The sequence below is a fragment of the Macaca fascicularis genome, chromosome 7 (genome assembly GCF_037993035.2).
Source record: "Macaca fascicularis isolate 582-1 chromosome 7, T2T-MFA8v1.1".
Taxonomy (NCBI): domain Eukaryota; kingdom Metazoa; phylum Chordata; class Mammalia; order Primates; family Cercopithecidae; genus Macaca; species Macaca fascicularis.
In genome coordinates this window covers 18,327,168-18,344,309 of record NC_088381.1, presented here as the reverse complement: position 1 = coordinate 18,344,309, position 17,142 = coordinate 18,327,168, and the positions used below count along the sequence as shown (strand labels likewise).

At 40.2% G+C, this 17,142-nt stretch overlaps 1 protein-coding gene across 44 annotated transcripts in view; it reads right to left on the bottom strand.

Annotated features, from left to right (window-relative positions):
- MGA (MAX dimerization protein MGA) overlaps positions 1 to 17,142 on the bottom strand; it is a 168,927-nt gene that overhangs the window by 16,944 nt on the left and 134,841 nt on the right. For 10 of the 44 annotated variants that reach the window (XM_065547792.2, XM_073995555.1, XM_065547793.2 and 7 more), the window contains 5 exons: positions 16,204 to 16,721; positions 12,664 to 12,961; positions 9,703 to 10,329; positions 3,653 to 3,943; positions 2,008 to 3,518 (listed from right to left, as the gene is read on the bottom strand). In XM_065547792.2, the coding sequence (XP_065403864.1) occupies positions 2,008 to 3,518; positions 3,653 to 3,943; positions 9,703 to 10,329; positions 12,664 to 12,961; positions 16,204 to 16,721 (3,245 nt within the window). Of the gene's footprint in view, positions 1 to 2,007; positions 3,519 to 3,652; positions 3,944 to 9,702; positions 10,330 to 12,663; positions 12,962 to 16,203; positions 16,722 to 17,142 lie in introns of those variants that run through there. The other 34 variants (XM_073995560.1, XM_073995562.1, XM_073995561.1 and 31 more) reach the window with 21 other exon arrangements.

Genomic DNA, 17,142 nt, shown 5'->3' with positions numbered 1-17,142 from the left:
AGTGAGCCGAGATGGCACCACTGCATTCCAGCCTGGGCGACACAGCAAGACTCAGTCAAAAAAAGAAAAAAGGAAAAAACCTACTTTAGAAGATCTATTATATCAGTTCCCCTAGTAGTAATAACAGTTTTCACTGGTTTTAAAGTTGAACTGTTTTTTGGTCTCATGTTTACTTCGGCTGTAAAAAAACACAAAAAAATCTGCAATATAACTGCTAAAGTCAATGAATTTACATCCATTCTTGAAAAAGATTAGGCTAGAGAGAAAGTATAACTCAAATGAATATAGAATCATCCAATTTTAGAGCAAGATCCTCCTTTATAAATGAGACAATGGAGGTACTGAAATAACCAACATAACAACATTAAGACCAGCCTGGCCAAGATGGTGAAACCCCATCTCTACTTAAAAGACAAAAATTAGCCGAGTGCAGTGGTGGGCTCCTGTAATCTCAGCTACTCGGGAGGCTGAGGCAGGAGAACTGCTTGAGCCCTGGAGGCGGAGGTTGCAGTGAGTCGAGTTCGCGCCACTGCACTCAAGCCTGAGCGACAGAGCAAGACTCCGTCTCTAAAATAAAATATTTCAACATTTTAATTTTTAAAACAGTAATCTTTTTTTGTTTTATTTTATTTGCATAAAGCTTAAGCATTAACAGAAAAGGACCAGATAACAGAGGCAGAATGAATCTCAAGGAAGTGCGACTCTAAAACAAGCAGTTGTATGACAATCAGTGCAGATGGCTTTCATCTGCTCCTGAAGAGAAGGCTACAGTTCAGATTTTAGGGCACTCCACAGGCAGCTGGTTATGATCTCCCCATGTTTTAAAATCAGACCTTACATCAGGCGTCAGCAAACCACAGCCCACTAACTTTTTTTTTTTTTTTTTAATAAGTTGTGGTTTTTTTCCCCGAGACGGAGTTTTGTTCTTGTCGCCCAGGCTGGAGTGCAATGTCGTGATCTGGACTCACTGCAACATCCGCCTCCTGGGTTCAAGCAATTCCCCTGCCTCAGCCTCCTGAGTATTGGGATTACAGGCACCTGCCACCACACCCAGCTAATTTTTTGTATTTTTAGTAGAGATGGGGTTTTGTCATGTTGGCCAGACTAGTCTCAAACTCCCGATGTCAGGTGATCCATCCACCTCGGTCTCCCAAAGTGCTGGGATTACAGGTGTGAGCCACCGCACCTGGCCTTTTTTACTAACGTTTTAATGGAATACAGATGCTTTTATACTACAACAGTAGTCAAGTAGTTGGAACAGAGAGCCCTCTAGCTCTCTGCAAAGTCTAAAACTATTTACTATCTGGCCTTTTACAGAAAACATTTGTACAACTCCTGCACTGTATCAATACCTGACAGTTACTTATTTCAGTAAATACGACAACCCTAAAAAGGAATCCTATAAAAACACTTCGGGAAAATAATAAAACTAGGCCATAAAGGTCATATTACAAAGGACGATGACCGAAGTCTAGAATATAAATTCCAGAGACTACAAATAAAAGCAACTCAAGGCAAAATGGTATTAGAATACCAAAGATGGTATTTTCCAGTTTTTCTCCAAAAACAAAAACATCTCTCTATATGCAAGTAAGTTCTCCTCCAGTTGTAAGGTCACCCATTCCCAGTTTCTGATTAACATCTACCAGAGAAGCTACAACCATCTCACATAGAAAACGTCACAGAAATTGACTGGGATCAAATAGGAGTAGTGGTTTCGGGATTTTAAAAATCTAACTTAAAAAGAGTAGGGACTCTCAAGCACCTATCCCCCAAATGCTTAAACCAGCCTTCCCATAAAACCAGGCAAGTCTCAAAGAATAAAAGCTCAATAAGTGATGCTTGATTGACACAGCCTAAAAAACTACTAAGCCATTTAAGTCATAATCTAAACCTAGGCATCCAATTAAATGTATTATGTCTTAGTGATCTTCTGAAAAAGCTTCTGTCTCTAATAAATCATTTAAATCCTTTAGGTTTCAGTCACAACAAAAATGGGCTCACCACCTTTTCTACATCATCAACCTCTTCACTCTGGTAGTCAGAAACAACATCCACAATTTCATCAATGGAATCATCGGTTTTCTCATTCTCATCGTCGTCATCTTCTTCCAAATCCAAAACAGTGAAGTCAGCGCTGCTTCTCCCACCCTTCTTCTCTTGCTTTGGTTGTATCTGTTCACCAGGTAGCAGTAAGTGACCCTGAAAATGTCCATTCCCTCTGCTGCTTTTTGCAGCTCTCCTAGGAACAATGGAGAAGGCTGAAGGATTAGAAATCCTACTCCAAGAATCACATTCAGTTTTCAGAACTCTGGCATCTTCAGTAATTCCACTTTTTCCAAGTAAGTCAGAGATGCCTTGTTCTTGCTGAAACACATCTGAATTTTCCTGACATGTCTTTGTTTCTTTAATTAACTGCTCGTCTACCTCTTTCTTACATTCCTGTGAAGATCCAACACACTTCCTGGTTAAGGGGCCCTTCAGATGTTTTCTCCATCTTTCTCTAATACTGTCTTTCTCCAGAGAGTCTCCACATTCCTTCTCTTTGGCCTCTGGCTGTGGATTAGATTGCTGCTCCGTAACTTTGCTTCCTGACAATTCAAATTTACTTTCTTCCTTAAAGGTGACTGGAAATTCACTTGAGTTTTCTTCTGGATTGTCTAATCCTTTCTGCTGTTCCACCTTCACATCACCAAGTTTTTGATGCTGTACTTTACTTAAATTTTGGACGGTCTTATTACCGGCTTTTTCAGAAATGGTCCTAACTTCTAGAACAGCCACTTTTTCTTTGGAACTGTTACGATTCCTGGCCCCATATTCTTCATTAACATCTTTATAGTCTTGATCTGTATGTGACCCAGTGATACAGGAATGCTCAGATGGTTTGACAGTTGCAGAACCTTCTTCTGGAAGGGATTCTTCATCCAAATGATCACCCCTATCTTCCAAGGAATCATTCAGAGTTTCTTCTGAGGTAGCAGCTCCTGAGTTTTGTTTTATTATGTTAGCCTCAGAGTCTACAGCCTCTCCTTCTGACTGTAGAACCTTCTTGGTTTCTTGCTCTCTTTTTATTGAGTTTGTTTCATCTTTCTGGTCTGGATTCTGAGATTCCCTCTTCATCTGAAGGGAAGCAACATGTTGAAGAATGGAGCTAGGAACAGGCTTTTGTCCTGGGAGCTGTAACAAGGCAAAACTACCAGACTGGAGAGGAATAAGACTGGCTGTACCAACAGGCTGTCCTCCTGAGCTATAGGTTATTTTGGTTTCAGAGCCTGTTTTACTTGCAAAGCTTTGTGGTTCAGGAGGAGAAATCCTCAGGGTCAATGTACCAGCCTGAGACACAAAACTAGCTCCAGAGGAAAGCAATGACGGTGCCTGAGTGATAACATTCACTGCTGAAGAAGACCCAACAGCTTGGATTACAGGATTCACGACAGAGAAAGCAGAAGACGAAGTGGAAGATGGCGGAGTCTCAGAGGGTTTGGAAGGAGCAGGTAACCGGATTCCCATCACAGACCCTGGTTTAAAAAATGAGAGAGAAATTTTTAAATCATGACTGCCCATATCAAGACTTCCGATGTCCTGGTGTATTAACATACCATATGGCCAAGTGATTTAACAAAAGAAAAGTTCATGAAAAATAACTTTATACCTGGGTTCCGAAACATGACAGGCTGTAAGTTGGGCTGGGTATTAGAGCCTCGAAGCTGATGCAAAGGTAGAAGCTGGACAATCTGCCCATTAGGGTGCCTGAATAGGTTCATTCCACTTGGACTCCTAACAGGCTGCAAGACCATTCGATGTCCCTGAAGCTGTGTGTTTGAGACAGGTCTAAGAGTAGGAGAACCCTGCTGCACTGGAATCAACAACAGTCGAGGTCCAGCACGTTTCACTGTGTTAGGAGAGACCTGTGGAGTAGCCACTGGAATTTGAGCAGCATTTTCTGAAAAACAGGAAATGGAAACATAGTACCAAAATTCCCCTTTAACACATGTAGGAAAAAAAGTACTCATACTTTTTTTTAAGACACAGTCTTGCTTTGTTGCTCAGGCTGGAGTGCAATGACACAATCTCAACTGACTACAACCTCCGCGCCTCCCTAGTTCAAGCAATTCTCCCACCTCAGCATCCTGAGTAGCTGCAACTACAAGTGTGCACCAGCACAGCTGGCTTATTTCCGTATTTTTGGGTAGAGACAGGGTTCCACTATGTTTCCCAGGCTGGTCTCAAACCCCTGACCTCAAGCGATCTGCCCTCCTCAGCCTCCCAAAGTGCTGAGATTATAGGCATAAGCCACCGCACCCAGCCTATTTTTTTTTTTTTTTTTTTTGAGACGGAGTCTGGCTCTGTTGCCCAGGCTGGAGTGCAGTGGCCGGATCTCAGCTCACTGCAAGCCCCGCCTCCCGGGTTCACGCCATTCTCCTGCCTCAGCCTCCCGAGTAGCTGGGAGTACAGGCGCCCGCCACCTCGCCCGGCTAATTTTTTTTGTATTTTAGTAGAGACGGGGTTTCACCGTGTTAGCCAGGATGGTCTCGATCTCCTGAACTCGTGATTCGCCCGTCTCGGCCTCCCAAAGTGCTGGGATTACAGGCTTGAGCCACCGCGCCCGGCCTAATTTTTTTTTAAGAGAGACAGGGTTGTACTTGTTCCCTTCAGTCCTTCAGTGCAGTGGCTCAATCATAGCTCATTGCACTCTCAAACTCCTGGGCTCAAGAGATCCTCCTGCCTCAGCCTTCCAAGTAGCTGGGACTACAGGGATGTGTCACTACGCCTGGATAATTATGTTATTCTTTGCAGAGACAGGGTCTTGCTTTGTTGCTCAAGCTAGTCTCAAACTCCTGGCCTCAAGCGATACTGCCATCTCGGCCTTCCAAAGTGTTGGGATTGCAGCCATGAGCCACCATGCCCAGTCATTAAGACACAGAATCTGACCTTGCTGCAAATAACTTCTAATTTGGATTATAAAGTTGCTAAAATTCTGTAGTTTCATAATACATTATTTATGGCTGAGAACAGGCAGACATTATGGAGCTTTACATTTAGAATGGTAAAAAAAATAGAGTACCAATTGTCAAGAGGCACATTTAAAGAGATAATACTTTTGCCTAAAGAAAAACGTGGGTATCTCTCTAAATCTGGATTCCTTTGTTAAAGAGATCATTTATGATAAAATTATGCTTCAACTTTATTCTTTTGAGACAGGATTGCACTCTGTCGCCCAGCCTAGAGTGCAGTGGTGCAATCACAGCTCATTGCCACCTTGAACTCCCAGGCTCAGCCTCCCAAGTAGCTGGGACCACAGGTGCACACTTTTTTTTTTTTTCTAGAGATGGGGTTTGCTATGTTGCCCAGGCTGGTCTCGAACTCCTGGGGCTCAAGCAATCCTCCTGCCTTGGCCTCTTAAAATGTTGGGATTACAGGTATGAGTCAATGTGCCTGGCCTCTTCTTTATTTTTTTAAATAAAATCCAGATCCTGCACAATTTAACTTTAAAATTAAAGCTCATAACACTTACTAGAGAGTTATGACTGAATTTCTAAGCTTATACCACCTGTGGAAGATAAAGAACTAAAAATCCTTGGTTTATAAAGGGCTTTTTGGTTTTTAAAATTCACCAACAAATAAGCAAAGCTTAAAGGTTTGTGGGAATTATTTTTCAGAAGGAAAAAATTACATAAAACCCCCAAAATGAAATGAAATTAAGAGACATCAAAGCAGCAGGGAAATAAACCTGGCTTAGAAGAGGCAAAAGATGCTTTTAAAACAAAAAGAAAAAGCAGAAATTTAATGCAGAAGATATGAATTAATAGAGATTTCAAACCATTAATAGTACTTAAAGATACCCTTTACTGATTGGAAGAGATATTTCAAAATACTAAAGACACAGGAAAAAACAGTATGAGTAATCTAGATTTTTTTTTAGATCAGAGAGATAAAGAGGTAGGAATCATGGTAATAGTAAGCATAAATGAAACTGGTCTAACATTACTATTCAAATTGGTGAGCTTATTTAACATTAACAAATAAAAATTGGTGGGTTTATTTAACAATAAATAAAACTTAAAAAGTTTGCTACTAAAGAGAAAAAAAAAAAAAAACAAATGAAACAAAAGACTTTAGCTTAACATGTGATTTTCTATCAAACAGGCACTCTGCCCACACAAAAAAATATCATATTTCTAACAGAAAGTCATGCTCATAACATTTAGATGAAAAAATTATATAGAAAATCCAGGACTACTCTTAAATATTAAATAAAACACAAAGACCAAACTTCATGAAAATAATCATGTGCAATTTAAACAAAAAATACTCATCTATCTTTTTTTTTTTTTTTTTTTTTTTGAGATGGAGTCTCACTCTTGTTGCCCAGGCTGGAGTGCAATGGCAAGATCTCGGCTCACTGAAACCTCTGCCTCCTGGGTTCAAGCGATTCTTCTGCCTCAGCCTCCAGAGTACCTGGGATTACAGGCATGCAACCATCACGTCCGGCTAGTATTTTTTTGTATTTTTAGTAGAGACTGGGTTTCGCCATGTTGGCCAGGCTGGTCTTAAACTCCTGACCTCAGGTGATCCACCCACCTTGGCCTCCCAAAGTGCTGGGATTACAGGCATCAGCCACCGCGCCCGGCCATATTAATCTATCATACATGAATTAAGAAACAAATATGTAAATGCATTCTTAATTTTCAACTTTTTTCTTCAAATTAACTTTTAGAGAGTGATTCAAAAACTAATTCAGACAATGAAAACAATCTTTAACATATGCACTAAATATGTGATGGTTTACTTAAATGTGTGCAAGGGAAAGGAAGGTAAAGAGAAAAAGGAGAAAAATCAAAATTTAAAAGCCACAGATATCAAAGTGCCAACATGGGATCTTCTTTATAAATAGAGAAAAAAACTACACGCACTTCCTTAAGTAGCAATTACCTGAGTCAGGTCCATTTATTTTAAAAGATTAGAAAATTTGTTAAATGTCAGTATTTCCTGGCAGGATGCAGCGGCTCAAGCCTGTAATCTCAGCACTTTGTGGGGCCAAGATGCAAGGACTGCTTGAGCCCAGGAGTTCAAGACTAGCCTGGACAACATAGCCAGACCTCGCCTCTACTGAAAATAAAAAAAAATTAACCAGGTGTGGTGACACATGCCTATGATTCCAGCTATGAGAGACTGACATGGGAGGATCACTTGAGCCTGAGATGTCGAGGCTGCAGGGAGCCATGATCATGCACTCCAACTGGATGACAGGACTCCAACTGGATGACTACACTCCAACCTGGATGACAGGGCAAGACCCCCATCTGTGTGTCTGTCTCTCTCTATATATATATAATTTTTTTTTAATAAAAATACATTTTTATTAAAAATATATCTACTTTTTTTCCCTCAAATGGTATTATAGAAGATACTTTTAGGTACAGTCTTTGATGATGTCTTTAATGTTACTCTAGTATTTTCTAGTTTTCTTCTTTAAAAGAAAGACAGCAAAGCCATGTGCTCAGAATATATAGTAGGTAACAGGAATTTAATGATTTTTTTATTATTATAGTTTCCAGTATATTTCTTTATAGGGTTAACCTCTATTATGCCAAGTAATGCTGGTTTCCAATTAATGCTATCTCTTTTAAAAACACATTTACAGCCAGGCGCTGTGACTCACGCCTGTAATAATCTTGGCACTTTGGGAGGCCAAGGCAGGCAGATCACAAGATCAAGAGTTCAAGACAAGCCTGGTCAACATGGTGAAACCCTGTCTCTACTAAAAATACAATATACCCCGGGCATGGTAGCAGGTACCTGTAATCCCAGCTACTCAGGAGGCTGAGGCAGGAGAACCACTTGAATCTGGGAGGTGGAGGTTGCAGTGAGCTGAGATGGCGTCACTGCACTCCAGCCTGGGCAACAGAGCAAGACTCCTTCTCAATAAATAAATAAATAAACACACACACACACACACACACACACACACATTTACATATAAAAAAGCAGTTGATTTAAATAAAAATATTAGGCAGGTGACAGTACAGACGGGACTCAGCAAAATATGTGAATGCATATCCTAAATAAATAAAGTCTGAGAAACAACAAAACTATAGAAGAATAAACTACTTTACTGTTTCATGAAAGAATTAAGAGTACTGAAAAAGGCTGGAATCCGTATGGTTTAGAAGACATGATCTGTTAAAATATAACAGATATGCACCTTGAGATTCAATAGGAAATCAAAGTAGTTTCACTAACGACTTCACTCCCAAAACTATGTATCAGACTAATCATGTTTTATGGGCTTATTTATGGGACGAAGCAGAAGACAGACACATTTAATATTGTGATTCGCAAGCTGAATGCGGTGGCTCACACCTGTAATCCCAGCACTTTGGGAGGCCGAGGTGGGCAGATCACAGAGACCCAGACCAGTCTGACCAAAATGGAGAAACCCCGTCTCTACTGAAAATACAAAAAATTAGCCAGGCGTGGTGGTGGGCGCCTGTAGTCCCAGCTACTCAGGAGGCTGAGGCAGGAGAATTGTGTGAACCTGGGAGGCGGAGGTTGCAGTGAGCTGAGATCCCACCACTGCACTCCAGCCTGGGTGACAGAGCAAGACTCCATCTCCAAAAAAAAAAAAAAAAAAAAAAAAAAAATATATATATATATATATATATGAAAAAAATATATATATATATATGAGATTCATTTTTCCCTTCAACAGAACTTCAACTTACAAACTAACTCCCAATCTCTTCTTCCATAAAAGACAGAGAGGAATTTAGACCATATCACTAAATGCAAAAATATTTAAGAGAAAAACATCAATAACCCAGACAGAATTGCTGTTGGGTAACTATTTCCCCTCAAATTCTGCAAAGTTTCTTGCTCTTTTCCATATTAATTCCTCTATGAGTGGATTAAAAGAACCATTTACTTTAGCTAGTTGCATCTAGATATAAAAACTACACAAAGCATAGGATATTCCTATTTCAAATTCATTCAACCTAAGCCAATAAAAGAAATACTTTAACTAAGAAGTTTATAAAAATATTAGAGCCCTAAACAAATATGCCTCCTTGTTTCTATTTCAATCAGTTCATGTCCAGGAATTAAATAGATCCTGATTCATTAGTGATTTTTACTAGACAAAAGGAGATGAAGTCTGCTCATCTGTCTCTAATTAAAAAGCAGCACCCCTGCACCCCACAAAAGGAACATCTGCATTTGGGGCTCCCTCCTCAAAGATGTGCACCCCTAGCTCTCAGCACACAGGTCAGGTTTCCTCCCATGCCCATCTTAGTGGCTCAGAGCTCCAGTCTTACCTGCATTACTTTAGTATCCTTCAGCCACCACTCCACTTCCATTCTAATGTTTTTGAGTATTTTGAGTCACAATCTCCAGTTCCACTAAACTATCAGTTAAGACTGTTCAAGTTCTCTCTCAAGGTTATCAGTTATTGTTTTCCATTAATATTCTGCTTACAAAACTGCATATATTTTCAGTGATTTATCCCAATCCCGTATTAACCATGAGCTCTATTAATTTAAGTGTTCAGTTTTGCAGCATGCAGAGGTTTTCAGGAATATGTGTATCATGTTACAATAGAAACACCTATATTGTTATCCTGATATAGTTATAATCCTGTCACAACCACAAAGTTATATAAATAGGTGTACAGTAATAAAGCAGCTAGTAACATCTAAGCCTTACCTGGTCTCTGGCTCACTGGTGGACTCCCATTAATTCCTGAGAGTATAATAGGAACAGAGCCCAGAGATGAAGTTGGTGTGGTCACCATGGAGGAAGATGCAGCTGTAGTCACCATGACTAAGGAGGTGGAGGCAGTGGAAGCAACAGGAAGAGTTATGGTTGGAGGAGATGCTATCAAAGACTTAGGAAAAGCAACCGAAGCCACAGGGGTAGTTATCCCAGTGGTTTTGGTAAGGTTCACAGTGGCTGTAGACGGGGTGGATGTTACAGGGGTGCTGGTATTAGTTTCAGAGACCTCAACAACCCCTGTAGTGGTGGCACCAGAAGAATAAGTAGTTTCTTTAGTTTCCACGTCAGAAATAGCAGTCATAGGTGTCACAGCAGTAACATTTTCTAAAAACACTTGAGGGGTGGTAGTAGTGACAGCAGCAGTCACAGGGCTGCACACCTGAACTGGCTCAGAAGAAACCACAGGTGTGACGACCATTACTGGAGAAGGTCTGATACTGAACTTCTGTGTCCCTGCCAGGGTTTGGGGTGTGCTAACTCCAGGTATCTTCTGCTGCAAGGCTCCAACTTTACTCATCACAAACTGTGTGAACACACCACCAGGAGAGGGTCGAGCCGCTGCAAATAGAAATTTGCAGGTCAAAAATCTTCAGTTCTCATATTTTATCCTCTCAGTGACTGTGCTTACCGACATTTATTGTGCACCACTGGGTCAATTTCTTACAGGTACTACCTACCTGTATTATTTGTGCCAATTTCTTTTTTTTCTTTTTTAAGATGGAGTTTCTTTCTGGTTGCCCAGGCTGGAGTGCAATGGCATGATCTCGGCTCACTGCAACCTCTGTCTCCGGGTTCAAGCAATTCTCCTGCCTCAGCCTTCTTGAGTAGCTGGGATTACAGGCATGCGCCCCACACCTGGCTAATTTTTGTATTTTTAGTAGAGACAGCGTTTCTCCATGCTGGTCAGGCTGGTCTTGAACTCCCGACCTCAGGTGATCCGCCTGCCTCGGGCCTCCCAAAGTGCTGGGATTACAGGCGTGAGCCACCACACCCAGCATCTGAGCTAATTTCTGTTCTCAGAAATCAAACGTTTGCCTTAACCAAAAACAAATCTCAGTTCTAACAAGAAAGGGATTAAAATGGAGTGTTCCAGGCTGGACACAGTGACTCACACTTGTAATCCCAGCACTTCGGGAGGCCGAGGCGGGCAGATCATGAGGTCAGGAGTTCGAGACCAGCCTGGCCAACATGGTGAAACCCCATCTCTACTAAAAATACAAAAATTACCTGGGCATAGTGGCGCATGCCTGTAATCCCAGCTACTCAGAAGGCTGAGGCAGGAGAATGGTTTGAACCCAGGAGGTGGATGTTACAGTGAAATGAGATAGTGCCACTGCACTCTAGCCTGGGAGACAGAGCAAGACTCTGTCTTGAAAGAAAAATTAAAAAATTAAATAGAGTGTTCCTACTAAAATTCTTTTGACTATGCAATATATTCAACCTGTCAGGATACTAAAAAAAAAATACCGTAGCAAAAACTTCATCACCTAAAACAGATAAAAGAGAAAGAGAGGGTTTGTTTCCCCCGATTTCTAATGTAAAAACTTATTTCTACCATTTCCTCCTGTCTGAGCACTCTCACCTCTTTACAGTTGTGCTATTATGCGATGCTTATGTATTACATATTCCTAAAATATATAAAGACGTTTCTCAAAAGAGATCAGGATAGGATTGCTTTTTTTTTCCCCCTTAATCACACCTGAAGCTGCTTTAATAAAAGGTAAAATAGGTTCTTTTTTTTTTTTTTTTTTTTTGAGATGGAGTCTCACTCTGTCGCCAGGTTGGAGTGCAGTGGCACAATTTTGGATCACTATAACCTCTGCCTCCCAGGTTAAAGTGATTCTCCTGCCCCAGTCTCCTGAGTAGCTGGGACTACAGGCGTGTGCCACCACTCCCGGCTAATTTTTGTATTTTTAGTAGAGATGGGGTTTCACCATGTTGGCCAGGATGGTCTCGATCTCTTGACCTCGTGATCCACCCGCCTCGGCCTCCCAAATTGCTGGGATTACAGGCGTGAGCCACCGCACCCGGCCAAAATAGGTTCTTTTAAGGCAAACAATAAATATCTTCTATCTTCACACAACTCTAGCCATTCAGCCAGAGATTTCAACTGACACTCTTACTTAACATTCCTAATAGATTTGAAACAACAAAAAGAGAAATTCCATAAACCAACTACAGATACTCTCAATGCTAAAACACTAATGCTTCAATAAGGTAATTTATTATAGACTTCAGCATTTAAATGTTAAGGAAAAGAGAGATTTTCATTCATAGAACCGAGATGAATGGAATAAATCAACATTTCCAAAATTGTATTTATAGGAGCTTTCCACTTTAAGCCTATACTACTTACCCCACTAGCTTTTGCTAGCTCCTTGGTTTCGTAAGTTTAAGAAATACCAACAGAAGCATTTACACAGCACCAGGAAGAGTTCAGCAAGATGCCAAAAACACCAGTACTCATAGGAAAATAGTTAACTATTTTTAATTTAGTAAAATATTTTAGTAAATAATTTAGTAAAATGGTGAAGTATTTTTAAATATCTTCCCTTTTTAGAAACAAAATTAAAATCCTGTCTTTTCTACATTAATAAAAACCAGTAAAAACCTTAAAAATAACTGTAAAACTTGCCTTCAGGTCAGTATTATTAAAATATAAAATAAAAATTTAAAACAAAGAAAACTATAAAACAATTCAATTCATCTAATATTGCAGGTTATTAGAAGTTAACCCCAATCAATCAAAAAAGTCCAGGCAAGACAGACATCAAGAATAAGAATAATGCCAAATTACATATTTCTCTAACTTTTACAACCTCCATACCTGTTACCTGCTGTCCCACCACAAAGTCATAGGTCTTTCCAAACTATACATACACCCTAACTTACCAATTGGCCGTTTTGCTGGGACAAACGCCTTCAGATTCTTCCCAGGGCGATTTGTTGCAGTGCCAGAGGAGGATGCCATTTTGGAATTGGATGTTGAAGGCAACAGGGTACGTGGTTTCCTGGATGCAGCCACCTTGGCATTGGATGCTACCTTGGAGATGACAGTACTGAGGGTTGAGAGGTCCAGGACTGAGGGTCGCAACCTGCCTGTGATATAAGCAGCTAGCCTATTGGCTGGATGCAATGCCCCCATCTGTCCCAATAGCAACTTAGCCTGCGGGTAACTCTTACCATTAACCTGAAACAAGTGGCAAAGAGAAATTCTGTAAAGATAAAATTCTCTTGCTAACTCCTCTCCCTTGACAGGGGCTTCATTTTTACAAGTTTTTATAAGTCTATTTTTCAGATTTAAAAGGGAAAAAGAAGTAGACTTTTTCCATTGAGAATAATCTGAGTAATCAGGAGGTAGAAAAATGCTGTCATCTGATATTCTGAACTAATCTCATCGCCTTCATGTTGTAGTTTGAAAACAGAGAATCAGAAACTCATCATTTCTGCATCCTAGGTATGTGAAAGTTATCATCAAATCTAAACAACTAGAATTATCCAATTGTTTTCCTCATAAATAAGCCATTCTGGTTAAGCTATTAACCTCATCAGCAAAAATGAGTAACTGTGTCCCACAGAATCTCTCTGATAAGACCAGAGAGGCATAATGAAGCTCTCACACAAGGGTCCTTTCAAGCATCCTTCATATTTGAAAAATATAAGTGAAACCTACTTTAAGTTATAAGACAAATCATTGTTGCAATAATCTAAGCCACAATTACCTCACAGTTGTTAATTTTCAAAAAGCTTAGTTTTGAAAATACTATTTTCATCTGTTGGATAAAACATGGGTTCAAAATGAATGTTGGTAGAAACTCATTCTAATTCTAGATATAATTAACTAAACGGTCAGAAGAAAGTGAACTAACAAATGAAGTAAAGATTCCCTCTGCTGCCTGAGTTGATTGGACTGCCCATCACGGGTACCAGCACAGTTGTTTTTTGTGGGGGTTGATTTCTTCTTCTTTTTTTTTTTTTTTTTAAAGAAAGAAAACAAAAACTTCCCAAGTCTCTACCCATGTTCTCTAGGTCATATTGCCAGGCAACTCTAGAGAAGATAACCTTTTCTACATCACCTTTTCACCATTTAAAAGCTGGGGGTCGGGGGAGATGGAGTGAGGTAGAATCTACTCTCTAATAGGGAATTGGTGAGGAGACTAGCTACAGCAAGCAACTCCATCTTCAGAGACACAAAACAAAATTACTCTTTGCTACTTTGGTAAAATTATGATTATTCCCACAGAGATCAAGAATATCTCTGCCTTGAGTTTGGTACAAAGAATGTGATCATTCCCCCTGAAAGTAAACTTTACTGTAACTTTTTAGGCTATATGGAAACAGGTCAGATACCCTCCCGGCTCCCTTGGGACTGTGTTGAAGCCTACTCTGTAGCTTCCCCAAAGTTTATCTTACAGTTGCCTGACTGCCTATATAGACACATTCTATGGTGGCTTTGTGAGTCCTGGGTAGAAGAGAACAAAAAATTTCCATGCTTGTATTTTAGGGAGGCTGGTCTCACTAGAAATTATATCAGCCAAACCTTTGTTTTCAAAGTGTCAATCAATAAATAAGGTAGAGAAAATACTGTTCTCCTCATCAAGAGTGTAAGAAATATCAACAGAAGTATTTACATAGCATGCACAATAGTAAACTGCAATAAAAAGTTTTTAAATTAAGTAGATCAATCTTAGATCAATCTTACAATTTTTTCTTTTTTGAGATGGAGTCTTGCTCTGTTGCCCAAGCTGGAGTGCAGAGGCACAATCTCAGTTCACGGCAACCTCCGCTACCCAGGTTCAAGCGATTCTCCTGCCTCAGCCTGTTGAGTAGCTGGGATTACAGGCGTGCACCACCATGCCTGGCTGATTTTTCTATTTTTAGTAGAGATGGGGTTTCACCATGTTGGTCAGGCTGGTCTTGAACTCCTGACCTCACGATCCACCTGCACTCACCTCCCAAAGTGCTGGGATTACAGGCGTGAGCCAGCATGCCCAGCCTAGATCAATCATATTATTAATGGAGAAGTCCTTAGTGACTTAAAAGCAGCCAATCTAATGAAAGTCAAGTCGCAATAATATCAGGCACTTCCACACATTTGCTACTTTAATATGTTTTTTTTGTTTTTTCTTTTTTTTTTTTTTTGGAGACAGTCTCCCTCCGTTGCCCAGGCTGGAGTACAGTGGCACAATCTCAGCTCACTGCAATCTCCACCTCCCAGGTTCAAATGATTCTCCTGCCTCAGCCTCCCGAGAAGCTGGGATTACAGGCCCGCGCCACCATGCTGAGCTTTTTTATTTTTAGTAGAAATGGGGTTTCGCCATGTCAGCCAGGCTAGTCTCAAACTTCTGACCTCAGGTGATCCACCACCTCGGCCTCCCAAAGTGCTGGGATTACACGTGTGAGCAACCGTGCTCAGCTAGAAAAACCTTGACTGTGACATTAATTCAGAACATCTCATTTCAAATTTTCTATATGCCAGTATAATTTTACTAATATAACCTGCGTGAATTACTAAATATCAAGGATAGAGATATTTGTCCTACAACGATTACACTGACAAAACCCCTATGAATCAAATAAAGAAAATATATAATTAAGTAAATATGGCTCAATTTTTACTCTTGTATTTAAATAACACCTTACTAAATTAAAATTTTCAGCTGGGCATGGTGGCTCACACCTGTAATCCTAGCACTTTGGGAGGTCAAGGTGGGTGGATCACCAGAGCTCAGCAGTTCGAGATCAGCTTGCACAACATGGCGAAACTGTCTCTACTTAAAAAAAAAACCAAGAAACAAAAAAAAAAAAAACACGCACACACACACAAAATTAGCCAGGTGTGGTGTCACATGCCTGTAATCCCAGCTACTTGGGAGGCTGAGGCACAAAGAATCGCTTGAACCCAGGAGGCAGAGGTTGCGGTGCTGTGAGCCAAGATTGCGCTAAATAAATAATAAATAAAATTTTAAAAATGAAAAATTTCCCCAAGTTTCTAAACATACATTGCCTATCTTTAAGTCAATTTCATCTTCCACTTACACCTAACCATTCTAACCATGGTTTTGTTTTGAAACCTATCTACTAATAATAAATTCCAAGAGCTAGACTGAATCCCTGATTATCCTTGCTTTATTGTCAAAGTATCATTAGAGCCCGCAGGCAATAAAGTTTATGAAGAGTAACTTTCTGGGAAGATTAGAAAGAAAATTATAAACTAATACAAGGTTCTACATTTCTGTTCATAAATGTGACAAAAATTCACTCTAGGTATGCATCTAAACTAGGCCTATTACAAAAAGAGATAATAATTTTGTCACCCAGTTCCCAGGAAATGTAAAGATAAAGGATATCAGGACCATAAAGGGCTCTGAAAAATCATGATGCTACCTAGGTATAAAAAGGTGCTATACCCAGATTAAAGATAATTCTCACCTGGATAAGCCCAGATGTACTTGAACTGGGTTTACGTTTATAGGCCACAAGCTTCCCTGCAGGAGAAAGCCCTGCATAAAAAGGCAGACCTTTGCCTCCATGTAATCTCTCCCTCACTGAATCCAGGGCATCTGTCTGCACAGGAGAGATATCCTCCATTTTCCCAGGGGACAATGGACCATCAGGAGTCTCTGATCCAGATTTCTCAGCCATATCATCTTGGTCTTGACATGATGGCATAGAGATTTTCACACGAGAAGAATAAACAGGAGGGTTCTTCTCACCCCGGCTCTTTCGCTGAGAAGCCAACTCAATGATGAAGCTGCCCACCTTAAGTGATTGTGGCATGTTGCTATTGATGTGCTGGGATAAGATGCTCAAAATCTTGTTCCGATCCTCCTCCCAGTTGCAGTCTGAGATGATCTCAATCAGTTTGGTGGGACCACCAGGTGACCTCTGATGCATATAAGAAGTAGAAGAGGATTCCCCTTCATTGCAGGGAGACTTCCAGCTCTTTTCTGATGAAAAATAATAATAATAAATAAAAAGTTGAAAGATTTCTGCATCCCAGCATTTTGTATGGAACTCTGAAAAAACTGCCACATTCTCATGTTCTTTCACAGTAGTAATTTAACATGTATTAACTTTCACAATTTGGGAGTTTTCCAGGAAGAAAAAGTTCCAGAGAATAAGACTACAATAGTCCTCATTATCCTGGTGACTGGGCTCTAACAGGGAGCTCCCTTAACACTGCTCTAAATGCCACAATTATTACAGTAGAGTTAGCTTGCAAAGAAACCATGACCTATAACCAAGGTTAAGCTTCACTGGTATAGGTTACTATTTTGCTATCCATATAGGCAAAGTGAAGCTACTTACAAGATGCTTTGAAACATGTAAAGATTAGAGTCAATCCTAAAGAACAGCCAGAAAAATAGT